Genomic DNA, 27,807 nt, shown 5'->3' with positions numbered 1-27,807 from the left:
GCTCCGAGTGACTTCTTTCTCCCATGGCTGCCTGGTGCTAAATCAACCCTGCATACAAGTCAAATTTTGTCGGAGAGGCGGGCTTTAAATGAGAGCGACAACTTTCCTCACTAATGGCCATCTTCATGGTGGCCAGTACGAACATCTCTTTGGGGGGCCTGAACGAGTAGGCACAATAGAGAGCCAATGAGAAGCGGGGAGTTTTTAGAATGGCGTCGGAGGCAGCCAATGAGAGGTCAGAGTTTGAATAGAGTCGATGGAGAAGTGGGGCTTGGGTTGTGTGTTTTTGCCGTAGTCGTTGTGTGGAGTGAGGGGACGGCGGTCGGGTCGCTCTGACGGGAGGTCGCGAGGCGCTGACGGAGCGAGCCTGCCCGTCCGCCATGTCGCTGCACGGGAAGCGCAAGGAGATCTACAAGTACGAGGCGCCATGGACCGTCTACGCCATGAACTGGAGCGTCAGGCCCGACAAGCGCTTCAGGCTCGCGCTCGGAAGCTTCGTGGAAGAATACAATAATAAGGTGGGCAGCGCGGCAGGTCAGTGGGCGGGAAGGCGGGGGAGGGGGGGATGTGAGGGGAGGGAGGGGCGTGCTCGGACCCTCGTGCCGCCGCCAATGCCAGACCCACCGACCGAACCCCTCTTCGGTTCCCCCTTCAATAATAATCCGCAATCGATCAATATTTCCGTCGAAGGCCCGGCTCCTCGCAGTGGTTGCCGAAGGGGAGTGGGGGGCGGGGAAGGGGGGCTTGGCCAAGCTGCTTCTGGAAGTTGCTGCTCCGTGGTCAGGGTGGCCCTCAGGTAGGGTGACCCTATGGAAAGGAGGACAGGGCTCCTGTATCTTTAACAGTTGTATTTATTTATTACATTCCTATATGGCTCGGGTCCAGGTTATTTGAAAGACCGTATTCTCCCTGATGAGCCTGCCCGTGCTTGGAGATCTTCTGGAGGAGCCCTTCTTTCAGTCCTGCCATCTTCACAGGCGCGCTTGGTGGGAACATGGGAGAGGGCCTTCTCGGTGGCTGCTCCGGTGCTCTGGAACTCTCTTCCCAGGGAAGCTAGGCTGGCTCCCTCCTTGGTGGGCTTTCGGAGGCAGGCAAAAACTTTTGTTCCAGCAGGCCTTTGGAGAATAATCTGGTCCTCCGTCTATGTTAATTGACTTATAATTTTGTTGTGTATTTTAAATGTTTATGGTTTTGTTTCCCCCCCCCCCCAATGTATATTTTAAATTTTGTAAGGCCGCCTTGAGGCCCAGCATTGGGCAAAAGGCGGGATATAAATTATTATTATTATTATTATTATTATTATTATTATTATTATTATTATTATTATTTCTATGCCGCCCAATAGCCGGAGCTCTCCGGGCAGTTCACAAAAATTAAAATCATTCAAAGTATAAAACAGTATAAAGCCATAATATAAAATACAATATAAAAGCTCAACCAGATTTTTAAAAAGTATTGAAAAGGGAATTTCTGCAGGTGTCATTTGTAGATATGGAGAACCTGGTGAAATCCCCTCTTCATCACAACAGTTAAAGCTGCCCTCTTTTAAATTGGGTCACTCTAGTATAGCTCCTGCAGCTTTAAGTGTTGTGATGAAGAGGGAATTTTATCAGGTTCTTCATATATACACACGACACCTGCTGAAATTCCCTTTTCTATGCAACTGTTAAAAGATACAGGAGCCCTGTCCTCCTTTTCATAGGGTCACCCTACCTCAGGGGCGGCCCTTCTTCCGCTTCCATAAGGGGCAGAGAGAACGCTTTAACCCCACTGCGTGACCGGCGAGGACTATGGAAGTGCTGAACCTTTTTTTCTTGGCTTGGAGATGAAAAGATGACCTGCAGCACCTGCACACTTTTCCTTTCTCCTGCAGTCGCAGTGGTTCTGCCCGTGGCGACAGATGAACACATACATATATATATTTAGGGCTGGTGCCAGACTATTTTGTGCCCTAGGCAAGGCGAGCTACTTCCCATCCACCCCCACCCCCCAAAATTGCCAACTTCAATTCAGCTGTTCAAGAAGAGTTTCTGAACTATTATATTTTCTTTTTATTATCTTTTCTCGTAAAACAGCTAATTTAGGTTGATCAGATGAAAAGGAGGACAGGGCTCCTGTAACTTTAACAGTTGCATAGAAACTGTGTCATTTGTATATATGGGGAGCCTGATAAAATTCCCTATTCATCACACCATTTAAAGCTGCAGGAGCTATACTAGAGTGACCAGATTTAAAAGAGGCCTGGGCTCCTGCAGCTTTAACTGTTGTGATGAAGAGGGAATTTCACCAGGTTCCCCGTATATACAAATGACACCTGCTGAAATTCCCTTTTCAATACAACTGTTAAAGATACAGGAACCCTGTCCTCCTTTTCATATGGTCACCCTAGCTAATTTGTATAAAACTGTGACCCTTAAAGGGCAGTACTGCGCCCCTCTGAGGTCTGCGCCCTAGGCGGCTGCCTAGTTGGCTTAATGGTAGTGCCGGCCCTGCATATATTAGTCAATTTGCGTCTTAATAGTGCTAGAAATGGTGCGTTAAATTTACCCTTGGAAAATCCAACATACCCATGGTGCAATAAAAATGTAGTAAATAAATAAATAAATAAATAATAAAGATTCTTTTGAAACAGGGCTTCTGCATGTTTCCTTAATACTATAGTTAAGCCAATTGCCCGCAAAATCCTGAAAACCCAGAGTGTATGGACAGACAGATGAGTGGGAATAACTTTTTTTCTTCTTCTAGGTTCAACTTGTTGGGCTGGATGAGGAGAGCTCTGAGTTTATTTGCAGGAATACCTTTGATCACCCCTATCCCACTACCAAGCTCATGTGGATCCCAGATACCAAAGGAGTTTATCCAGACCTTTTGGCAACCAGTGGTGACTACCTGCGCGTGTGGAGAGTAAGTTGACTGTTTAGAAGGCATTTTCCTGGAGCTGAGGTTACCAGTAGCCCCTCGGAATGTTGAGACCAGGCTCACCAGCTGCGATGAATGGTAGACAAGCGCGGGAATGGGCTTCCCAAATGACATATCATTTATTTGCTGTACTTTTAAACTGCCCAACTGCCAAAGTTCTCTGGGCGGTGAACAACTATGATGGTTTTGTGTGGTAATTCCTGCTAATGAACAACCTTTGGCATGTAAGTTATCCTCAAGGAATAGGCTTTCCAAAGTATTCCCACTGTGCATTGGAGTTTCAGGGATATCATACAGCTGTATTTCAAAATATGGCTCCTAGAAAGAAGAATATAATATTGAATTTCATGCTTTTGAGGTCAAAGAAACCAATGAGCATGTTATTTATCATGACTGTTAAATTGATTGTAATTTATCTGTAGACACTGGTCCCTTCCACACTAGAGCAGTCTGCCACTGCAGAGGCATTCCAAAAACCTGGAAGTGAAATTAAACAGTGGTTCTATAAGCTACCTAATGTAGCACTGTGTTTCCCTTTATAATCTTACCATGACCATCCCCATGGTTATGGTTGTCGTCTCTATCCCGCTAGCAACAGCTGACCATTTTTAAAAAACTTTACAACAATGCTGTAAGGCTGACTTGCTCAACGCAACCCATTGAGGGGTTTTTATTTATTTTTGGTTGGGAGAGAGGAAAACTCTAGGCCCCCTCCCCAGCAAGGGCAACAATCTATCTGATTCAGATTGCTGGATTGTTAAAACAAGTGGTTTTTTTAAAAAAAATTGTTTACGTGATTGCGCTAGTGGAAAAAAATTATGCGAGGAGGGGAGGGAAAAATTGTGCAGTGGGGGAAGGGAAGAAAATAAAACTACCCTCCGTTTTAGCTGTTCCTTAAACCTCATCTGTTTTTAAACCTCATCTGTCTGCCTTCCTCTCTCCCAGCATTGATTCAGAAGTTCCAGTTTGGAGGGAGGGTAGATAAGTAGGCAGAAGGAGGGTGCCAGGTCATCTACTGAAAGTTGGGAGCTACTTACAGACCATAGTTTAAAGCTGCTGGGTGAGGCCAAGAATGTGCAAAGCTTAGGCCAAGCACTGAGTTCTGAGCGGGAGGGAGGCTAGACAAGCTGGGAAGGGGAGTTGCCTTTGCTTTAAGCAGCATTAGAATGCTGCAAGTGGCAAATGTGTTCGACACAACTGATTTTAGCTTTTTGTTTGCACGCTTTGGCTTTAGCACAAACAAAATAAAGAAAATGATTAAAAGCAGAGTATATGTTGAATATAATGGAGGAAGAGGTTGCACTGCAGTGTAATTGTTTCAGTAGTGTATTTGTGAACTAACAGAAATGAACCTGCAATGTGAGTATAATAATACTGGACTTAATAATAAGCCACTGTCACCCAAATGCAATATGGGAAAACTTTAGGGAAAATAATACTATACTATATTGCAGGGCAGTCACTAGCCTCTCAGCCACAGCCCCCTATAAAGTTCACGTAGTGGTAGCTCCTGGGTAGGGACTCCCCACTGGATTTACCATGGACCCAAATCAAGGCCAAAGAGACTCAACATGTGAGATATACCACTTTAATAAGACTAAGGGTGGGGTGGTTACATAGGGAGAATAACTAAAATCTCATGTAAGCATGCATAGCATAAAACCCAGTAACAATAAAATAACAAAACCTTAGGTGTGCCTAGTTACCTTGGCAAGGCCTCGCCCTTCCCCCATCGCAGCTCTTTTTCCTCCTTCCACATAAAGGCAAGATAAGACAAAGGATTGAGGCGGCCCCTCAACTATATGCCCCTTTTCCTCCTGTCATGGGCCTGGCCCCCTCCCTTGCCAATTGCCTGCTATTCACACCTCTCAGGCTCTGCATGACTCAAGGCCCTTTTGATAGATAAGAGGTGCCTCCAGCTATCTCTTTTCCCCTCCCTCCAGGTGGTCAAGCAAGACCTGTGTTAGTATGTGGTGTAATAATAATAATAATAATAGCTATCTAAAACTCCCTTCTTACTACATTACCCATGTCTTCGTTCCAGCCTAGTCTATCTGATCTCCTTTACACCCCCTACCTGAAATGTAGGAATAAAAATTAAGAATGGTATTTACATTTGCAGTATAAACTAAACACACACACACCACAACTTCATGTGAAATAAAAAAACCTGAGTAAGAAAGAAAGAGTATGAACTCCTGTACTGATTTCTCCATTGTTTCCTATGAGCAGCTGCTGCCACTTTTAACCTCCAGACAAGAAAAAGAAGTAATTGCAAATAACTAGGAAATCCCGTATTTCGACAATGGCATTGCCTATCTCATACTTTTTAAAGTCTATGAGGCAAAGCATCATTCCATGTCAGCATATGGCATTTCATTTCCATCAGGCTAGCTAGAAGATTAACATAGCTGACCGAGAGAAGAAGCTCCAGCTGTTTACCTGACATTTACTCCCAGGTAAATGGGATTGGCGCCATGTATCACAAAACCAACAAAGAGAATTGTGGCACTTTAAAGACTAATAAGTTTATTCTGTCATAAAAAAAATGTGGACTACAGCCTACTTCATCAAATGAATGGAGTATTATGAAGTGGGCTATAATCCACGGAAGTTTATGCGAGAATGAATCAATTACTAGACTTTAATGTGCCGGACTCTATTGTTTTTGCTGCCTGCAGTAGACTAACACGGCTCCCTGCTGGAAATATATCACGAAGCCTTTCTGCCAATATCATCATTCACTACAGAGGTGGGTTTATATTTGGAGCCAATCCATTTTAGCAGCAAGTGTCCTTAAGTTGCTAGGAACTGCAGTCAATCACTTTTGCTAATACCTTCTGTAAAGGAAGAGCGCCCAGCACCCAGCTGGCTTCTTGACTGGATTTAGCACGGATCCCCAGGCACAGACACTCTCAGCTCACAATGTGAGGTTTAAGACCTTTTTATTAGGAAAAGGGTAGGAATACATGGGATTAGCAGAATAAAAGAACCATAAAAGCATGCATATATATGAACCCAGTGCAGGCAAGCTAAAACTAAAACTAACAGTTCTTACGTCACCCCAGACCGATCTCAGCCGACAACAACCCCTTGTTCTCTTCACAGGGGGACTTTATACAATTCTTTTCACTCCTTTCCCCCCTCCCTCCAACTTTGATGTGTGGCGTGTCTTCACACCTCTCGCCCGGGTTGCTTAATCACTCAAGGACAAGACAGTTATGGCCGTGCTGGCTCCGGTCTTCTCCCCCATACAGCTGCCCTGGCATCCTTATCTCTCTTCCTACGGAACCATAAAATACAGTTAAAATACATTCCAGCCCCAAGTTCCAATTAACCCTTGCCTTTCCCTTACACCTCCCCCCTTAAGATGGAATTTCTAGAAAATTCCATCTCTCTTCCCCAGCTTTAATTCCTGATTTACACATTGACCCCTTTTCGTTTATTTTCTTTTTTGCGCCCACGCAGGGGCAGGGGTTTCTCGCGCCAACCCTCCAATTCCCCTTCTCGCCCAAAACTCCGGGATAACCCATCGGCCACTACATTATCTTTTCCCTTGATATGGGTGATGGTAAACTCATAGTCTTGTAGCGCCAAGCTCCATCTTAATAGCTTCTGGTTGGTGTTTTTCACCCGGGACAGCCAGCACAGCGGAGAATGGTCTGTTTGTATCTGAAACGGCTGGCCCCAGAGGTAGGGGCGTAATTTCCCCACTGCCCACACAATGGCCAGGCATTCTTTTTCAATGGTAGCTAGGGCTCTCTCTCAAGACAACAGCTTTTTGCTGATAAACGTGACGGGCTGCAGCTGCCCCCCCCCTCTCCTTCCTGTAGGAGCACAGCTCCCAGCCCAGCCTGTGAAGCGTCAGTTTGCACCACAAATGGTGGGTCAAAATCGGGGGCCCGGAGGATGGGAGCGCATCTTAACTTCTCCTTTAACCCCTCAAACACCCGCTGACAAGCCTCCGTCCACTGCACCTTCACCAGCTGCCTCTTCCTACACAGATAGGTCAAGGGGGCCACCAGATGACTAAAGTTGGGAACGAACCTGCGATAGTAGCCAGCCAGCCCCAAGAAGGACTGAACCTGCTTTTTAGTTTGGGGAACAGGCCACTGTTGGATCGCTTCCACTTTGGCCTCTAGGGGCTTTAACGCTCCCTGCCCCACTCGATGTCCCAGGTACATCACTTGCCCCCTCCCGAATTGGCATTTGGAGGCTTTCACCGTTAGTCCGGCCTCCCACAGTTGTTCTAGCACCTGAACCAAATGTTCCAGGTGCTGCTCCCAGGTTTCACTAAACACCGCCACGTCATCCAGGTAAACGCAGGAGAAAGCCCCCAACCCCTCTAAAACCTGGTCCATAAGTTTCTGAAAGCCTCCTGAGGCATTCGAGAGCCTGAACAGCAACACCGCGAACTGATAGTGCCCCCTAGGGGTGGAAAAGGCGGACTTCAAAGCAGCGTCCTCGTCTAACGGCACCTGCCAATATCCCTTGGTTAAATCCTAGGTGGAGATGTATTTGGCTCTCCCTAAGGTTTCGATCAAATCATCCGTGCATGGCATGGGGTACGCCGCCACCGTGGAAATACTGTTCAATTTCCGGAAGTCCATGCTGAAATGGACCGAGCCATCTTTCTTCTCCACGAGGACGAGGGGGGAGGACCAGGGGCTTTGGCTTTTCTTTATAACCCCCATCGCTAGTATTTCTTCGATTTCCTGGTTCACTATTTCTAGCTGCTTGCTATTCAGCCGGTGGGGGGAGACTGGATAGGTGGATGGTTCCCAGTGCAAATGGAGTGCGTTGTCAGGGACGTCCGCCCCGGCAACCCCGAGAACAAACTTTCAAATTCCCCCAAGCACCATCTAAGTTGCTCTTGCTGCTGGGGTTGCAATTCCTCAGGCACCTGAATGTCCGAAAGCCCTTCCCTTCCCCGGTAACTGGCTAGCACATCAGTCCCAGCCTCTCCCTCTAGCGAAACCCCCTCCTCGACCTGGCATACCCGAACGGCCCGCTCCTGGAATGGCTTCATCATGTTTACACGATACACCTTAGAGCGGCGCTGAGCCTTGGGATCTTTCAGTATATAGTTAACCTCATTCAACCTCCTTTCCACTACCAATGGGCCTTCCCACCTCACCGCGAGCTTCTCCGGCTTCAGCGGCTTCAACACCAACACCTTGTCCCCTTCCTGAAACACGCGCTGCCTGGCTTTCCGGTCATACCACCCCTTCTGCATTTGCTGGGCTTGGGCTAAATTTTCCTGCGCCGCCTCCCCTACCTCCCTCAACAGGTTCTGGAGCTCCTGCATGTAGGCTACTACCGAAACTGGTGGAGGGCTGGTCCGCCCTTCCCACCCCTCCCTCAACAGCTTCAGAGGGCCTCTAAGCTCTCACCCGAACACCAACTCGTTCGCCGAGAACCCCAAGCTGTCGCTCTTAGCATCCCGGGCAGCAAATAGGAGATAGGGCAGGGCCTGGTCCCAATCTGACGCGTGCTTGACTGCATAGGCTTTCAGCATCCTCCCCAACGTTTGGTTGAACCGTTCTACTAGCCCATTCCCTTCGTGATGGTACGCGGCGGAGGTGCACTGCTGTACTCCCGCCAACTTCCATAACTCCTTTAACAATTAGGACATGAATCCTCCCCCTAGGTCGTGCACCAGTACTCGGGGGACCCCTAGGCGAGTAAAAACCGTCATCATAGCTTTCGCCAGCTGCGGGGCCGAAATGGTAGAGAGGGGTACTGCTTCCGCGTATCGGGTGGCATAATCCACTAGGGTTAAGATATACTTCTTCCCCGATCGGGTCGCTGGGCTAAAGGGTCCCAATATATCCACCCCCACCTTTTCAAACGGAACCTCCGTAATGGGAGACGGGCGAAGTGGGGCTTTAGGGTGATCCCGGGGAAACCCTACCCACTGGCAGGTTTCACAGGTGGAGCAGAACTCCCGTACCTCCTTTGCCACCCCGGGCCAGTGGAAGTCACCCACTCTAAGGTCCGCCGAATACCCAAGTGCCCCCCCCCCACAGTAACTCATGGGCGGCCTCTAACACCTTCCTCCGTGACAACTGGGGTACCACCAGCTGTTTCCTCTCCACCCCCCCCACCGCCTTTGGGCGAAAACAACCGGTACAACAGTCCCCTTTCCCATACAAACACAGCCGTTCCCGTCTTCCCTCATCCTTCTGCCGCCGCCCCCAGCCGCATCCCAGCACCCCTGTAGGGTGGGGTCCCGCTGTAGTTCTTGGCGGAACTCCGGGGTACCCAATCCTTCTCAGGCGGGGTTCGCTTCCTCCCCCTCGGCCTCCCTAGGCCTGTCCGGAGAGCTTTCCTCTCCTTCCCTTTCCGAGTTCTCCCTCCGCTTGGCGGCTTTCCCCTGAGTAACCATGGAGAGTTGTGTAGCTTTAAAACACAAATCATTTCCCAACAGGAAAGCCGGCCCTTCCGTATGTGTAAGTATAATCAGCTCTCCCTTCCACCCCCGGTACTCAATCTTTATTCGGGCCAGCGACGCCTCAAAAGGAGGTGCCCCGTAGGGAGTAACGGTCACAGTCCGCCCCAGCAGTCTCTGTTCCAGCTTGAGCAGGCCCACATGTACGCTGCTCAGGTCCGCGCCGGTGTCCCTCTGAGCCTGCACCTTTCTCCCATCGACCACCACACACTCACAGAATTTCTTCCGGCTCCACTGGAGCTGCACGGGGGTCACCAGACGCATGGCGACGGTGGAAGTGGAGCGCTACTTCTCCGGGCCTACGGTCTCCTTCGCTGCTCCTGTCGGCTCCGTGCTCATATACTCCCACTCCAGGTCGGCGGTTTCCCCCTCGCTATCGTTGCTCCAATTTGACAATGGAGATGCCGGTGCTGGAGGAGCTGCCGCTGCTCGCACCACCACTTGTGGTGACGGACCGCCGCTCGTCCCCGCCTGCTTTGCCGCCAGCTTCGGGCACTCCCTCTTCAGATGGCCGGTCTCATTGCAGTAGAAGCACCCCCCCGCTCACCTGGGGGGGTCGCCGCCACCGCTTCCTCTCCTTCCCGGGCCAAGCTGGCTTCTTTTCCACCGGCACTCCACCCGGATGCTTCTCTGGACCTTTCTCTGCCCCTCGGGTTCCCCCAAAGCTCTTCCACTCGAACGCCTGCATACGGTCCGCCATCTGTGTCGCAGCCATCGGAGTCTTCGAGTTCTTCTCCCCCACCCAGGTGTCGTACTTTTCGGGGAACTGCCGATAGAGTTGTTCCTTGGCTATCAGGTCCTTCGCTGCCTTGAGGTCGCGAACCCCCTCTGCCTCCAGCCAGGCCTCCATTGCGGTCAGCATTCATGTGGTAAACGCCGCAAAGGTTTCCCCTGGCTTCCTGCTGAGCTGCCTGAACTTCTGCCGGCAATGCTCTGCCGAGAGGGCATACTGCTCCTTTGCCACCGACTTGAAATGCTCATAGTCCTGCCGCAATTCTCGGGGGATGGTGGCTGTCAGCTCCCTCAAAGTCCCGGAAACCTGTGGACGCAGCAGATTCATTTTCTGGGTGGCCGGGACCCCCAACTCATCACAGGTATCCTCGAAGACGGCCAGGAAAGCCCCCACATCGTCACCTTCCAGGTACACCGGGAACGCTCGCCGGTCGAACCGGGGCCCCGACGATCCTGCCAGTGGTTGCCCCTGGACCCCTTCTCTCTCGACCATCCGCAAATGATGAGTCACCAGCTCCAGGCACTCAGTGTGCATTCGCTGCATCTTTGCCTCTCTGTCCTCTTCCTCCACTTCTACGCTCGGGCCATTTCCGCCCTCCATCCCCTGAGGGTATGGAGCCCTGGGCCGAACGTCGTACCACGCTCCTTCCTGCCCTTAGCCTGGCGTCCAGAGCTGTGCGACCCGCTGCCTCCGGGCCCTCTCCACGGAGCTAGGCATCCCCTCCACCACCCATTCAATGGTAGTTGTGATAGGACCCCCTTCCGCCCCTTCCTGAGAAGACGCCCCCAACAACGCTTCGCCTGGAGCCACTGCTCCTTGATCATGAGACATTGTCGGCTGGCTATTCAATTTTGCCCCACACTGGGTTCGCACCTATGCCTCGTCTCTATCCCCTTTTTCCTACCAGCGTCTTGCCTCTCCGGATCCGTGTCAAATCCCAGAGCTGCCCACCATGTAAAGGAAGAGCACCCAGCTGGCTTCTTGACTGGATTTAGCATGGATCCCCAGGCACAGACACTCTCAGCTCACAGTGTGAGGTTCAAGACCTTTTTATTAGGAAAAGGGTAGGAATACATGGGATTAGCAGAATAAAAGAACCATAAAAGCATGCATATAAATGAACCCAGTGCAGGCAAGCTAAAACTAAAACTAACAGTTCTTACGTCACCCCATACCGATCTCAGCCGACAACAACCCCTTGTTCTCTTCACAGGGGGACTTTATACAATTCTTTTCACTCCTTTCCCCCCTCCCTCTTCACACCTCTCGCCGGGGTTGCTTAATCACTCAAGGACAAGACAGTTATGGCCGTGCTGGCTCCAGTCTTCTCCCCCATACAGCTGCCCTGGCATCCTTATCTCTCTTCCTACGGAACCATAAAATACAGTTAAAATACATTCCAGCCCCAAGTTCCAATTAACCCTTGCCTTTCCCTTACACCTTCCTCTGCTGCCCTCAGGTGAGATGGAGGATATTGTCTAATCACCAGTGTTGAAGTAAATTTCAAATGCCAGTTGGTTTCAGTAGGTGGAATGGGGAGGTGGGGGGGGGGCAGTGGCACCATGTTGTGCTTTGCCTCAGGCAGCAAAATTTCTTGGGCTATCCCTGATAACCCGGCAACATCCGGAATTGACTACCGCAATGCCTCTAAAGGCATCTTAGAATCTTGAATTCAAAGGTTGGGTGAGCTGTACCCCTCCAGATGTTTTGGATTTTAACTCCCTCCATAAAAATGTGCTTTAATACTATTACAGCAGCCTTGTTCAACCTGGCCACCTCCAGATGTTTGGGACCAATTCCCGTCAACATGGCCAGTGATCAGGAATGCTGGGGGGTTGAAGTTTAAAATATCTGGTGGGCACCAGATGGGGAACGCTGTGTTAAATAGTTCCCATTGCATGTTGCCATTGCATTTATGGGGGGAAATCACCACCCATCATTTTGGAAGAGGAGCTATATTTCCAAGTTCACATAACTCCTCTTTCCAAGTGGTGGAAGGAGATTTCCTTTGACAAAGGCAGTGTTGCAACTTATTTGGAACTACTTAACAGTATTAAAGCACTTTTTTATGATGTTTTTTCTGTATCTAATTAGGCATGGTTGTGGGTCCCCCCCAGTTTTATCTTATTTGTAAATGTTTGGTTCAGTGACTTTTTTGTATTTGGATTCTTCTAGAGTATATGATGAAGGGCAGAAGGTAGACTGAGATCTACTGGTAGACTTCTGGGTAATTATTGGCAGGTGTGTCTGAGTCCCAGTAGTTTAACAGTAGCCAAAACTAAGGGGCTTCTCTTCTTTTCCATCATCCTAAACTAGGCTGCTAAAATGAAGAAACAGTGGAAAAATCTGATGGAGCTTTTTGCGTGACAGGACTGAGTTCAGCTGTGGTAGTGCAAACAAAATACACACGCATGCGCACACACATACATGCACACTTTTGCATCTGCCTCTGGTTAGTGGACTTTGATGTTCTACCCAGGGCACAATCCTATTCAGATGCCTGTCAGCCAATGAAATCGGAGGGTGACAGGCATCTTATGCAGAGTGGGGGACAGGACGTGGAGGTGATTACCACCTCTGTGCTTCTTCTGCTTTGCATTTTGACCCATATTTTATTTTTTGCCAATCTAGCTAGGGCTCTGCAGAGGGGGAGGGAAGGAGGCTGGGGATAGCTTGTATCCCTGCTTCCCCAGTCCATCCTGACCCTGCCTACAGTACTGCCTCCTTTCTGTCCTCTGTGAGATTACTTTTGCAATCTCAGAGAGGCAGCTGGCATGCTATTGGAAGGTGGCAGGCACCTCAGATTCCTGAATCTAAGATCAGAGTGCTTTCTCCAACCTCAGAACCAGGGATCTGAACTATCCTATGTTCGCCCCCCCACCCCTACCCGAAATGCTAAAATAACAAAGTAAATCTTGTAAGCTTGACATGTGCCTGTCCCTGATGTATGGAATGGAAATAAAGATTATCTATGCATGCTATTTGCAGTCTCCATCATGAAAACACGTTAGTTGGTTTCGTTGACCTCAAAAACATGGAATTTGACACTATATTCTCTACTATATGTTGTATTTTGTGAGATACAGAACTTCAGAAATGTTGCTGTATGATATTGCAATTCCAATGTGTTGTGGGAGTTTTTTGAGAATCCTCCTCACTGAGGGCAACTTAGAAATAGTCTATCAATAGAAATTCTGCCACAAAAGCATTGCATCTTGTTACAGATTTTGGCCCATGCAATCAATCTATAATTCCACTATTTAGGAAGTCTTTGGCAGACTGTTAACCACCCATAGCTGATCACTTCAAGCAAGGTGGGTTCAATTTTGGTTTTGCACTAGTGAAGAGAAATCTTTTTGGTCCATTTTTAATTTTTATTAGAAATATACTTGTAATGTATATTACTGGCATAAAATGACATGAAAACATTTTTTGTAAAACAGAGCTTAGATCTTAGTAACTTAACAGGAAATAGAATTTCTTAAACATTTTTTGTTCTTAAACTTCTAGTCTTAATACCTTAAAAATTAGAGATCTCATTCTAAGCACGAGGTTCCCCCTTCAATACTGAATGGGCTATTCAGCTAACAGGTACACAGGCCTGGTGATCTTCTTATTAGAAGCTCCTACATTCTAAAATCACATATTTATACCTTTTTGTGGGTGTCGAAATTAACTCATAACTAGTATTTAATGTCCCTTAAGTTAGTGCACACAGTCTTAATTATCTCATTGTTATTAAACATTCCTAAAAAAATTAGAACTTACAAAAAAGGCTTATCCATAAACCTTTCTGGCTATATAACATCAATTTTGAATTATACCTTTGAGAAGATAACATCAAAATTTGCCAATTAAACTTAAGTCTATATTTTTTCTAGCCACCTGTATATCAAGCTTTTTTATGTATATACCTTACACAATATTTTTGCTCATTAATTGATAACTGAAAACTTAAGTACATGTTTGACTTGGAATAATGCAGTCTCACAAATAACTTTTTGGTCCAACTGGTAGGGCTTTAACTTTAGGGTGGCTATATGAAAAGGAGGACAGGGCTCCTGTATCTTTAACAGTTGCATAGAAAAGGAAATTTCAGCAGGTGTCATTTGTATATATGGAGAACCTGGTGAAATTCCCTCCATCACAACACTGAAAGCTGCAGGAGCTATACTAGAGTGACCAGATACAAAATTGGGCAGGGCTCTTGTAGCTTTAACTGTTGTGATGAAGAGGGAATTTCACCAGGTGCTGCAAGCATACAAATGACACCTGCTGGAATTCCCTTTTCTATGCAACTGTTAAAAGATACAGAAGCCGTGCCCTCCTTTTCATACGGTTACCCATTTTCTCTTGGATATCATCCAGGTCAACTTGACTATTATTGTTTATGCCAGTTATGCAGAATTCATTGTGAACCTGCTTGTGAACCTTTTGGTACCGGTAACCTTATTATTTATGTAATTCTTTGGGTTCCTTTTATGCAATATGCTTAATTGTCTGGGTCTTGAAGCTCCAAGACAAGACAGTTTTTGCTTTTTTGGGTGGGATGAGGGAAGTAGCCACTTTCTGGAGTAATCATTTTGAGCACATTGAGAACTGCCACTAACCTTTTGTGGCTGATCTGTGACAATTTATCATAATTGCTAGGAATGGATGGCTGATACAGTTTGGAACAAAAAGGAAAAAGAGATTCTCTTTTGGGTTTAGTGAAGAGAAGTGTCTTAGTCAAACCTAATTTGATTTATGAGAGTCTTAACCAAAGAAGTAGAATTCCTTCTTTTAATTTAATTAAAACTGCTTTTTTTCTTATGTGCAAGTAGATTTGGTATGATGAACAACATACATGTACATTTCTTGTTGTAGGTGGGTGAAACGGAGACCAGGCTAGAGTGTTTGCTGAACAACAATAAGAATTCTGACTTTTGTGCCCCATTGACATCCTTTGATTGGAATGAAGTGGATCCTTATCTATTAGGTAAGACTGAAGCACTAATTTGCTAGTGGGGAGGTGATAGAATGATTAAGGGCGCAATCCTATGCATATTTAGATGGGGCGGAGAAGTCCTATACTTCTCATTATTCCCTGGCTGGGGAATACTGGGAGGTGTAGGATTTTTTTTATGTTTAAACATGAATGGGTTTGTGCTCTACAGCACATAACAGTGGCAATCTGAATTTAGCTAAGATAATAAAAAGGCTGGTGGATCTCTATTCAGGAAAGTCATTTTGCTGTGGGCCTTAGTAAATGCTTTGTTAGTATCATTCCTTCATGGCATAAGGTATTTAAACCTATTTGTAGGCAATACAATGTACATGATAACAGCACTCCAAAACAAAACAAATGACCACTAGTGGCACATCCAGTTTATAATTTTTCATAGATTTATATTTTTAAAGAATTCTGAAGTTTAAAATTTTATAGCTTTAAATTTTAAAAACATATACACATATAAACAGATTTTAAAATGTGAAATGTTTCAGTATAAATCACCAGCTTCATTCAGTTAGAATTTTTAAAATGTTTAAATCTGGAACAATGTGCTACTAGTGGACATTTGTTTTTCGTTTTTAAGGGATTTAATCTAACTTGGAAGAGTTTGCTCTGGTCACTTATGTTTAGGCTACTTGCCAGTAATAACAAACCCTTGTTGTGCAAATGTTCGGAGCTGTGAGACTAGTACTTCTCATGTTACAATATCAGTTAAGGACTTGACTGTTATGCTTTGTTACTGAATTATATTGTCCAAAATACAAGCTTCTGTGTTGACCTATCCCTGCCTTTAATGATCACTACTTCCTTCCCACACTTTTCATTAATATAAAAGGAGAATAAATTATGCACCTGAGAATGCTAAAGCAATCCATTGTAATCACTCTTACCTTTATCTCTCTTCTCTCTTGTCATTCAGCTTCTTCTGTGTTTTTCATTGTAGCACTTTACAGAGGGGTAGCTGTTTTAGTCTGTGTTAGTCTGCAAAAACAACACAGAGTATAGTGGCACCTCAAAGTCTAACAAATTGATTCTGGCATAAGCTTTTATGAACACTATTCCCTTCATCGCATGCACAGGCAGATTTATGTACACCTACCTGGGTGGAGGTACGTGGTTTGGCATACTGTTCAATTGTCCAATCAAATATTGGCCACGTGGGGACCCAGATTCTTTTTAGAATTCTGGATTACCGTGATCCAGCCAGCATGCTAATGTATGGAGCTTGATCACTCCTGCTTGGCTCCTGTCAGCAGGAGTGGCTACTCTGTCCCTGGCTTGGTTAGCATTATGTCTGAATTAGGAATTCTGACTTGTCTCTCTCCTTATTCTGGCTTGTCAGAGTTCCTAGTTCAGACATAGAGATAACAGTTTGGACTATCCCCAGGGTTCTAGAACATAAGTAAAGAACAACTATTGGGCATATTAATTTACATACATATATTTACATAAGGTTATAATATGTTTTAGTTGATTAGAACTTAATCGCATCGATTCATAGCTCTTTTGTAATTGGCATCATTCTTTGTAACAGTATTAACAACGCTGTTTGACTTTAATTTGATCAATATTTAACTGGTTAATAAAATACATTTGATTAGTTTTGTGACCAACCCTAGTTCAGTGTCTTCTAAGTGCTTAGTCAGTGTTCCAGGCAGTGTGGAAAAAAGATCAGTTAGGCTCCAATCCTCTGAACTCACTTACTTGGGAGTAACCCTTACTGAAATCAGTAGACTTACTTCTAAATTTTAAAACTGGATGTTTTGACATTTAATTTGACTTTTTTAAAAAAATGACATTTAAAAAATATCTTAAAGATTACATATGTGTCTCAAAAGAGAATACATTAAATGTCTCAAGGGCATCCAGGCTGCTCTCTGTAAAGCAAGGACTGGGAGCCAGGATCTACCTGTTTGAGGTTGAGCATTATGAATATGGCATAATAGGTCATATATTTATTGCACCTAAGAATTATTAATATATGTGGGGTTTCCCCCCATCCCAGGCACCTCTAGTATCGACACAACTTGCACTATCTGGGGTTTGGAGACTGGTCAAGTCTTGGGAAGAGTGAATTTGGTGTCGGGCCATGTCAAGACCCAGCTGATTGCTCATGACAAAGAGGTAATGTCCTTTTTCTCTTCCTTTCTGCATTGGGGCAAGTAGTAAAACCTTTTCGAATCTGTAAAATGGGAATAGTGACCTACATGACAAGGGAGGTTGGGAGGGTGCTATTCGTATTTCAGAAATGAGTTCACCTCACCATTATAATAATTCATTGGTTATGAGGACTTAATGCAACAAAGTAAGGCATTTTGCAAAAGAGAAGGAGGAGTAATAGTCCTGAGAGATTCCTTCCAGGAGAGTTCTGCTCACAGGAAGAGAGGTGGCTATTCCTAATGGCCCTCATTTGTGGTTGTGTTCAGCATTGTCCTTCAGTTTAAGCTAGGGGCTTGTCTGACCTGCCTGCTGTACTTCTGAGTTTGCATGATAAAACTTTGGTGTGGGGCAAAAATCTTAGTCAGGGAAGCAAACATCGTCATGTTTTGTCATTTTTCATATCTGAGCAGGTGTATGATATTGCATTCAGCCGTGCAGGAGGTGGGAGAGACATGTTTGCTTCTGTTGGTGCTGATGGCTCAGTGAGGATGTTTGACCTGCGGCACCTGGAGCACAGCACTATTATCTATGAGGATCCTCAGCATCATCCTCTGCTCCGCCTTTGCTGGAATAAGCAGGATCCTAATTACCTTGCTACAATGGCAATGGATGGCATGGAGGTGAGGCCGTATTCTGTGATGCTACATGCTTCAGACATTTCTTAGAGCCATCTTATCTGAACACAGTAGCATGGAGTAAAGCAATGGGATGCATGTGCTTATGTTCACTAGGGGAGATAGCAGCCATACTGGGTTATTGGTAGGTCCTATGAGTAAACTGATGACTTCTAATTCTCCTCATGGTGGCATATTGGGATGAGCTAGCCTGCCTGTGTTTGCTCAGTGGGAGGTGATGCACTTGACCAGTCAAATTGACTTGACTGAAGTGACCAGCCTGCAGCATGGTCTCCAGAGCAGGTACACTGAAAAACAGGAATCTATTTGGAAATAATAAATAGTTTTCGTGTTAACTCCATTTTAAGTAAGAAATTGTGTAGATACATAGTCTGATATGTGAGGTCCTAAAGAGACATAACTATAAATAAATTAATAAAGTCTTGTCACCTCTGCTCTTTTGTAACTTGGTTGATCAGGATACTTGGTTGATATTTTTTCTTTAACTTTTACAGCAGATATATAACAATCTGTTCTATTACATGGAAGGGATGTACTCACTTGATAAGATAGGAGTGTAGTATGAATGTTTTGTATGAAAGTTTTACGTATGTTTTACGTATTATTTGTTTTCTCTTTTAAGGTGGTGATTCTAGATGTGAGAGTTCCTTGTACACCTGTAGCCAGGCTGAACAACCACAGAGCATGTGTGAACGGCATTGCTTGGGCACCACATTCTTCTTGCCATATCTGCACAGCAGGTAAACATGGATAATTCTTGTTACCCATTCTTTCATTTGGAGATTTCATTTTCAAGATTTTTTCAGATGAAATTAGTTTAGCCAGCTTGCTTTGTAACGTTTCATTTTTACTACCTATGTTTTAGGGTTATATTTTAAAGTACCCTCTACTTTGTGAAGGCTAAGTATAGTCAACATATTTGAGACAAAATATATTACAAGAGACATTTTGATAGTCAAGACAAAGTAAACAAATCTAGGAAGCATAACCTAGATTAGAGAAAAATGACAACTATCAAAGCAACTGTAACAAACAGACACAGTATTTTAACTGTAATATTCATAACTAAGAACTTGTAATACAATTTTATGCTCACTTACTTGGATAAAGCATGCATAGGAATGGGATATAACTTAACTGAGAAGCAATTCAGTTCTATTTAATAACTCTGTAATTCTGGAAAATATAGTTCTAGGCAAATACTCCACAGATTTCATCTGGAAAAAAAGTCTTAAATTCCTAGCTTCCCACAATAAACATTTTAGGGACCACCCAAATATTTTGGATATTTATGTATCTGTAAGTAATGGCACACATGAACTAGCTTTGAATTTAATCAACTAATAGATGATGATGATAATAATAACAAGCAGCAATGAGAACAGCACATTTTTAGCTTTAGGAATTTATAAGGAAGCTGTGAGAACTGTACATAAAACAATTTCTGGATTGCTGATACAGCAGTTTAATCTTGTGTCCATTGCAAGTTTTGTTTTGTTTTTTTTAAAAAAAACCAGAGTAGATCATTCTATTATATTTAGTGGTTTTTAAGTTTTCTTTTCTGCCATCTTGGGAGGGTTTATACAAGGCAATTTATAAATCTTTTAAAGAAAGAAAAACAGGGCACACATTTGAGAAATGATGGCATGTAAAATATAGTGTGAAAAACCAAGAATGGGTCATCCATTCAAACTACACATGTTAAGCTTGTGCTTGTAGTCAAACGTTTTTATCTGGTACATGGTCCACAAAGTATCTGTGGTGAAAGCTGGTTTCTCTCATCTCTAATTCTGTGTTTCACCTTTGGCAGCGGATGACCATCAAGCTCTTATTTGGGATATCCAGCAAATGCCTCGTGCCATTGAGGACCCAATCTTGGCCTACACAGCAGAAGGAGAAATCAACAATGTACAGTGGGCATCGACTCAGCCAGACTGGATAGCTATCTGTTACAACAACTGTCTCGAAATTTTGAGAGTGTAAAAACGTCTGGGCCGTGGGGGAAAATGGAGCACGATGGTAGTCTTTCCCCTTTTCTAAAGTTAAGAACAAAACTGCGTTGAGACAGTGCCACTAGCTCTTATCAACGTGTTCTAGGAAGACTCACAACTGGCATTGATGGGTATATGTTACTGACCACCCCTCCTCTTCTCCCCGCTCCCCCACCCCTACCCTGGTGACTTAAATGCAGGGATATGCTGAGCCTTTCAGACCTTCTTGGATTTTATTATTACTTTCAATTAAAGGTATGTATATATGACAGCCATTTGTGCTGAGAGTTTGTATTAACTGAGCAGTGGAGCTGACTAGCAGTGAACACCCCAGCAGAAATCATTTGTTGCTACTGTAGATGCCTAAAATCTGTACAAATTTCTAGTGATGGGATATGAAGCTAACTTGGTATCAAGTGTTTTTTTCCTGCTTCGCTTCTCTCCCTCTCCCCCTGGTTATAATTCTGTTGATACTAGAGATGAGTCTTTTAAGGGCTCTTTGCAACTAAAGGTATATTACTATTAAAAGTCTTCTTCAGCTATAAGCAGGAAGTTGTGAATGTTGCAGGACCTGTCACAGAATGCATCTGGCTCTTGCAGAAACATCCTGGAGTGAAGCTTTATCTTGGTATTCCTTTGGTTATTGGGCAATGATCCATTTCCTGCTCTCATTTCTCTACAATGCAGAGTCATTAAAAGTAAAAGTAACGTGGATGTGTTGGTGCACACTTAGCATCTAATTAGAGAAGTACAGTATAATTTTGCAATATCTGCATTTTGCCCCCCTCCCAAAACTACATCCCTCACTAAAATCTAGGACATATTTCAGCCACAGGTGATCCTATTAACTCCCAAGAGGCAACAAGCATTTTCCTAAGAGAAGTGCTGCATTCAGCCTTTCAAAAGCAGCTTTTATCCTATTTATCTCAGCAGTGAGATGTGTCGAGCATAATGCAAAATTCCTACCTAAGATATAGAAAATATGCTTAGTATAAGTGTTGAGACTTGTATATGTTGTTAATATGGGAAGGCACTGTTTTTCTTAAAATATTAGTATGACCACAATCACACAGAATTCACTATAAAATATGCAAGCTTCTCTAAGTATATTGGGATGCTGACTCTTACTCCTGTCTCAAGGTGCACGGTGAGGCTTCCGTAGTGTCAGCTATTTATTTGCAGTAGCTTTTCTCTGACAAATTAAAACCTAATGTACTTGTGATTGTTTCTACTCACTTCTCAGAAGGATGGCTTCAGCTTTCAGAGAGGAGACCAGAAATGGTTGCAATCAGACAATTTTTTCCACAATAACATGAGGCACTGGGAGAGGGAGGTGTGGTGAGAATACCTTTTCAGATGTAACCACCAGTGATGTACATAATAAGATGAAAGGAACTATGATGAACCTACTGATTATTTGTTTTATAGTACTTGAGTACAGTGGTGGGGAAGTGTGGTAACTAATGTATAAATGTCTTTGTTTAAACTATACTGATCTTGCCCGAAGACAAACTTGCAGTGTAAGAGAGCGAACTGACTGATTTTCTCATCTTCTTTCTCCTGTCCCATTCCCTCCCACCCACCCAACTTCAATAGTTAGGACATAGAAGTATATGTAGATTGCTGACACTCCCACAGAAGTCAAGGGACTATTCTAAATCCAAATGTTCTGTTTAATTTCTTTATATGAGCTGGACAGTACTGGTCTAAGGGATGTAGACTATGGTCATAAAGTAAACTAAGGATGTACTCAATAAAGCAGCAAAGACATTCAGGTCTGTAATAAACTTGCAAAGCAATGTTGGGAGATAACTGGTTTATTCGTCAAGTGATGAATATAAATTTGTGGTATCTGTGAAAACGAACAAAGATGTTCTTAGTGTACAGGATATGAATTAATGAGCTCAATTTTTTTTACTAACCAATATTAAACTATAAGATGTTAGCTTATGTTGTGTACTTCCAGTGTGATGATTTCCTAAAAGTGTGAACTTTGTAGCATGACTGTATAAAGTTTCAAACTCCTCGTTTTTTCAAATAAGCAATAGCACTGACTTTACTTGTGTTCCTCTCTTTTTTTGTCTAGGGTGTTGCATATGTTTTCTTGCCCAATACTGTTGGGCAAAATTGTTATTGAACTAGACTTTATGTGGCAGACAATGTTAACTTGTTGCAATATTCCCTTTTGATTTCTATGGGGAAATTACATTGAAATGGATTTTCTCTTGATTTTGAACCTTGTTTCTGGAATTATATTGAAATGCTGTAAAAATTTAAAGCAGTTTTTTAAAAAGGTTTGAAGTAGAATGCTGGAATTTATAAAATGTTGATCTTGCTTCCTCTGTATACTTTAGTTTGTTCCATTCCTACTGCAATGTGTGTATTCTGCCTTTCTTACGTTTTAATAAAATGGAACATTTCTAAATTACTCATGGTGATACAAGGGGTGGGGTGAAGACAAAAAGCAGGTTTTTTTATCTTGCTAAAACGTCATTTCTGTAAGGAAAAAATGCCTTAAATGTACACAACTTCTCATGATTCCTTAATAGCATGTTGAGTATATAGAGATATAAATGAAATGACTGAAGTTTCTCTTGAAATTTTGTGAAGCTGCTGTCTCAGGAATGTATTTCCCATGTGCAAGGCAATCATTTTCTATAATCATCTTGCAAGGATTTGCACAGTTCCCTAGAAGAGTTTTCTTCCTGCTTAGGGAAGCTGAGCTGCAGTTAACATGGGAGGAAGTTGGAGAGTTTGAGCAGCAGCATGTCAAATGCTTAACTTCCGTCAAGCGGTCTATTCTTTGTGTAAGGAATGGGGCCTCAGTGTAGGAAGCTGCGTGTTTTTTGCCCAGTTGCGTGTCCTCAAACATGCGGTGATTTCCAGCTTTGACACTTCAGTTAGTGGCCACGTGGGGTTCAAGGCGAGTGAAACATCCGCGGGAGTTGATGCCCTGATTGACCAAGCGGAGCCCCCGCCCTCTGCACGGTGCTCTTACTGCAATTGGCTGTTGACGGTCTCGGTACCACCGCCTACTTTGAAAGAGAGTGCGCACGCGCGTTTTCTCCTGAGCTGCGGGGGAAACATTTTGGGGTTGGATTGTTTTTTGGGGAGGGGGGAACGGGTTAATACGAAAGGCAAGTGCGCATGCGTGGTCGCGAGAGGCTTGTCTAGAATCTCCGCGTTGAGGCGAAGCTGTCGCCGAAGGAAGAAGTAGAACAGACCGACGGAAGGCGGCCGTGGGAGGAGCCGCCGCCACTACCGCTGCCTGCTGAGGGCCCTTAGGACGGACTTGGCTGCAGCGCGCGCGCCTAAGGCCAAAGCCTTGGAATGAGGCGGCGACGGCGGAGGCGGCTGCTGCTGTGAGAGAGGCGGGAAGGAGGCCGGGGCGAGAGAAGCGGCTGGGACCGGCCGAGTGACGGCGCGCACTTCTCCAGGCGCCGCTCCCCCGCCGTCGGTCGTCGAGATGGGTAAGGGAGCGAAAACTCCGCCGTGGTCTTCACGAGCGAGGCGGGGAGCGCTACCTCAACACCGCGGGGAACACGACGGGAGGACGGCCGTGACGGGGGCAGGCCAGGGAAGCCGGGGCCGGCCCTATTTTCTCTGAAGGGGCGCGCACGAGCCTTGCCACTGAAGGCACCCTTTGCTCGGGGAGGTAAACTCCGGCTTCCCCCAAACCTCATGCATTCAAGATGCCTTGGACTTCAACTCCCATTAGCCCTACCTAGCAGAGCCAATGGTGAGGAATGCTGGGAGTTGTGGTCCAAAAGGTCAGGAAGGCACCAGGTTGGGGAAGGCTGCGAGTCTAGGCAACGGTACATGGGAGGAAGTCGGGGTTTTAGCCCTACCCTAGAGTAGTAGCAGTAGTGACGGTCTTAGGCTTAGCTTTAGTGTGGGAGACGCTGTTGTTGGGGATGCTTTTGGATACTTTATTTATTTATTTATTTATTTATTACATTTCTATACCGCCCAATAGCCGGAGCTCTCTGGGCGGTTCACAAAAATTAAAACCATTCAAACTATAAAACAACAGTATAAAAACATAATATAAAATACAATATAAAAGCTCAACCAGATAAAAACAGCAGCAATGCAAAATTACAAATTTAAAACACCAAGTTAAAATTTATTTATAGACTGTTAAAATGCTGGGAGAATAAAAAGGGCTTCACCTGGCGTCTAAAATTATATAATGTAGGTGCCAAGCGAACCTCCTTAGGGAGCTCATTCCACAGCCGGGGTGCCACAGCAGAGAAGGCCCTCCTCCTGGTAGCCACCTGCCTCACTTCCTTTGGCAGGGGCTCGCGGAGAAGGACCCCTGAGGATGACCTTCGGGTCCAGGCAGGTACATACAGGAGAAGGCGTTCCTTCAGGTAGCCTGGCCCCAAGCCGTTTGAGTTACAGTAGACCCATTATATGTGAGTTCAACTGTGGCAGACCAGCGAGGGTTTCTTTTGCGTAAGGAGTTGCCTAAGATGTACCACGGGATTCACCATGGTTAGAGGGTGGGGGGAACTGAAATATTGGTCTATTAAAAGTCCTGGGTACACAGACTCCCTATAACAAGAGTTGACAAGACTTCATATTTGTCGGATCTACTGTTCTTACTCAAACCCCAAGATCCACCAACCATACAGGTGCAAAGAATTGAAGAAAAGGATGCCTCTGACCACCACGTTCTGAGCCTAGGAATTTGTTTTAAAACGCTGCGAACTGAGCTCACAGTCCTTTCACACAAAAGTCCACTCCTGGTTACCCAACTTCTGTTCCTTTCAACAGCCTAACTTAGGTAGAAAACATTTTGTTGTTGCTATGGTTAAACAATTGGGATTTGCTGATCTACTGCAAATCACCCAATGATAGGTGTGTGTGTGTGTGTGTGTGTGTGTGTGTGAGAGAGAGAGAGAGAGAGAGAGAGAGAGAGAGAGAGAGAGAGAGAGAGAGAGAGGACAGATCTACACGAAGCAGGATATAACTCTTTGAAAGCAGTTTGAAAATGGTATATAGAATGTGTCATGGGCCCCAACAGTTCTCGGCACACTTCAGTACTGTTATAAAGCAGTAGTGTAGATCCTGCCACTGAGAGATAGTTTATGCAGTTACTCTGAAGGGTTTAGCTCACTTTTATCTTCATTTTTATTCATTCTATAAATCAGAGCTGGCTCCTGGTATTTTTAGGGCCCTTGAACAAGACCCCCCTCAGTTGACCCCCTGCCTCAGTGAGTCTATTTTTTCACCACCATTGTCACCAGCTGCTGTTGCTCCTCGTCATCATTACCACCTGCTTGCTTGATAAGCAGAGAGCTACTGAGCAAGCAGGCAGTGGCATTTTCTGCTGTTCTTTCTCACCACTAGCATTGCCTGGCTCAGAGAGAGTGGTGTGGGTGTGCAAGCAGGTTGCAGTGGTGAAGAGGAAGAGCAACTTCAGGTGCTCTTGTTAGTAGGCCACTGCAGGGGTGTGGGCCCCTGGTAGATGCTCAGTCATGCCTACCCTGCTATAAATAGAGGTGCATCTAATGAATGGTCTTCTCATTTATTTTATTTTTTGTCATTTTTACTACCTACGTTTTAGGGTTATAGTTTAAAGTACCCTTTACTTTGTGAAGGGTCAGCATAGTTAATGTATTTGAGGCAAAATACATTACAAGAGACTATAGATAAAACATTTTGATAGTCGAGACAAAGTAAACAAATCTAGGAAGCATAGCCTAGATTAGAGAAAAATAACAGCTTGGAAGCTTAATATCTAGATTCTCCTCAAAGGTTGACTTAATACAGTTAATTATGGTTTGTGTGAATTAGCTGCAGTTTGAGCCTAGGATGTTTGTATGCATTATTGGACTACCTTGCAATATTTAAATATGCATACCAAAGAGTGTTGGTGATGTCACAATAACCCACAACTGGGAGGTTAAAATGAGGAGGTGCACAGCTCACTAAACCCAAAGAAGATGAGCTTGCAGACAATGTTGTGATGATGAGAGATGCTCGCTGGTCTCAAATTTGGGAGAACTTAAGCAAAACAGTTCTTTATAACATGAGCCAACATAGATGGGTTCTTAAGAAAACCAAGTGACAATGAGAAACTCTGTAGGTAGGAGCTCTCAAGTTGGCATTTCACAATATAAATTACTTTACCAGTTATAGACACAAGGAATTCATTTGGATTTCAACCACAGGGTGTAGGTGACACCTCTGTTCACCATTTCTTTGCAGATAGCGTAGAGCTAATAATTTAGTACCATATCTATTGAGGGAGGGTGTGATCCTTGCTGCCCTAAAGGAAACAGTAGTTTGACCCTTACTAAATAAACCAACATGGGATTCTTTGAACTTAGACAACGACTGTCCAGTCTCACATTTCCCTGTCTAGGTAAAGTAAAGAGAGGGTGACGACTTCTTAACTCCATGTTTTTAGATGACTATTTATTTAGGACAAAATCGTATGCATGTTTAGATTAAAGAAGTTATACAATTCTCAGCATGCAATTCTCAGCTGGGAGTTGTAGGACTTTTTTCTGTGTAAATATACATAGGATTGTGCCTTTACAGTGCTGTGGTGAGACATCTAGCGAATAAACACTTCCAAGGTATCCAAGGATGCTTTCCTTATTCTAAGAACACACCAGGTATCCAGTCTTTTAATTTAGACGGCTGGGGAATATCTGAACATAAATAGGATTGCACCCTTAAAATATTTTAACCCCACATTTTAGGCCCCAAAGCTTCCAGAGTGATGTACAAATAGTAAGGCAGCCCCTGAGCAGTGCGACAATGGAATCAATTACCTAGGGAGGTTGTGGGCTCTCCCACACTAGAGGCCTTCAAGAGGCAGCTGGACAACCATCTGTCAGGGATGCTTTAGGGTGGATTCCTGCATTGAGCAGGGGGTTGGACTCGATGGCCTTGTAGGCCCCTTCCAACTCTGCTATTCTATGATTCTATGATTCTAAGTGCAAAGAAAAGTGGGAAGGAGGGAGCAAGCAGGGGGAAGCAAGCTCAGGCAACAGTGCTTAAAGTTACAGTTCTTAACATGACCAGTATGACTGCCAGCTAGTTGACAATTGGGGACAGCTTAAAGCAGCTGGTCTCTCAGCATAAGCAAGAAAACAGCATGCTTATGTTCCTTTCCTCTGCTCTGCCACCTGATAAAATAGCTGATAACTAGCTGATTACCCAGGTCCACTCCAATCTGGGTTCCTGCTTGGTTTTGGGATGGAAACTGCCTTGGTTGGTCTAATGAATTAATTATGTTGGAGACTGGATGGTAGTAGTTCAAACATCTTGGTACTCCTGAATCTCTTAGCAGCATTTGACATCATCAATCATGTATCTGACTGTTGAGTCTGGGATTAGGAGGCACATTATTGTGGTTCATGGTTAGTTCTAGGAGGTAGTGTTGGGTGACTTCTGTTCCACTCCGTGGCCTTTGACTTGTGGGTTGCCTCTTTAACATCTATATGAAGTCATTGAGATAAATCACTTGGAGGTTTGGGCTTTGATGTCATTAATATGGAAATGATATGCAGCTCTAGTTCTCTTTTCCATCTGAGCGTTCAAGAGAAGCAGTGGAACTCCTGACACGGTACTAGGATGGAAGAAACAGAAGAAGCTGAAACTTAATTGGGGAAGATGGAGGTTCTGTTGTTGGAAAGTCAGCAGATCTAGATAATAGTGAGAAACCAGACCTGTGTGGAGTTGCATTCGTGAAGGACCAGATGCACAGGTTGGGATTGCTCCTGGGCTCGACTAGCAGCTGTGGCCAGAAATGCTGTTTACAAGTTCCAGCTTGTATACCACTTGCGACCTTACCATCCATGAGACCTTATTTACCAGAGATGTGTGATAATGGCTTTTATGCACAGGCAGGCTGATGTGGAGGCAGGTGATCCTTCAAGTTCAAGCTGTGAAGGGCTTTGAGGGTC

General features: G+C 44.7%; 2 protein-coding genes across 4 annotated transcripts in view; both read left to right on the top strand.

The window, feature by feature from the left end:
* The first annotated feature begins 302 nt into the window (after positions 1-302).
* On the top strand, positions 303-22,307 carry DCAF7 (DDB1 and CUL4 associated factor 7). 2 transcript variants are annotated; one of them, XR_010025717.1, is made up of 8 exons: positions 303-518; positions 2,746-2,904; positions 14,970-15,081; positions 17,102-17,220; positions 17,667-17,876; positions 18,514-18,631; positions 19,702-20,137; positions 21,969-22,307. XR_010025717.1 is itself a non-coding variant. In XM_063132001.1 (7 exons), exons 1-7 carry the CDS (start codon positions 381-383, stop codon positions 19,872-19,874), a joined length of 1,029 nt encoding a protein of 342 aa, XP_062988071.1. In that variant the 5' UTR covers positions 303-380; the 3' UTR covers positions 19,875-22,307. The 2 variants fall into 2 exon arrangements, 1 of the variants encoding a protein (XP_062988071.1); XM_063132001.1 differs by having other exon boundaries at positions 19,702-22,307.
* A 727-nt stretch (positions 22,308-23,034) lies between these two features.
* Positions 23,035-27,807, top strand: part of MAP3K3 (mitogen-activated protein kinase kinase kinase 3) — a 99,711-nt gene continuing 94,938 nt past the window's right edge. For both annotated transcript variants that reach the window (XR_010025716.1, XM_063131972.1), the window contains exon 1: positions 23,035-23,352. Coding sequence is in view for 1 of the 2 variants with exons in the window: in XM_063131972.1 (XP_062988042.1) it covers positions 23,349-23,352 (4 nt within the window). In the remaining variant the exon portion in view is untranslated. The remainder of the gene's footprint in view (positions 23,353-27,807) is intronic.

This window comes from Elgaria multicarinata, chromosome 1 (genome assembly GCF_023053635.1).
Source record: "Elgaria multicarinata webbii isolate HBS135686 ecotype San Diego chromosome 1, rElgMul1.1.pri, whole genome shotgun sequence".
NCBI classification, from domain to species: domain Eukaryota; kingdom Metazoa; phylum Chordata; class Lepidosauria; order Squamata; family Anguidae; genus Elgaria; species Elgaria multicarinata.
The sequence above is the reverse complement of the archived record's forward strand: the minus strand, read 5'-3'. Positions and strand labels throughout refer to the sequence as shown.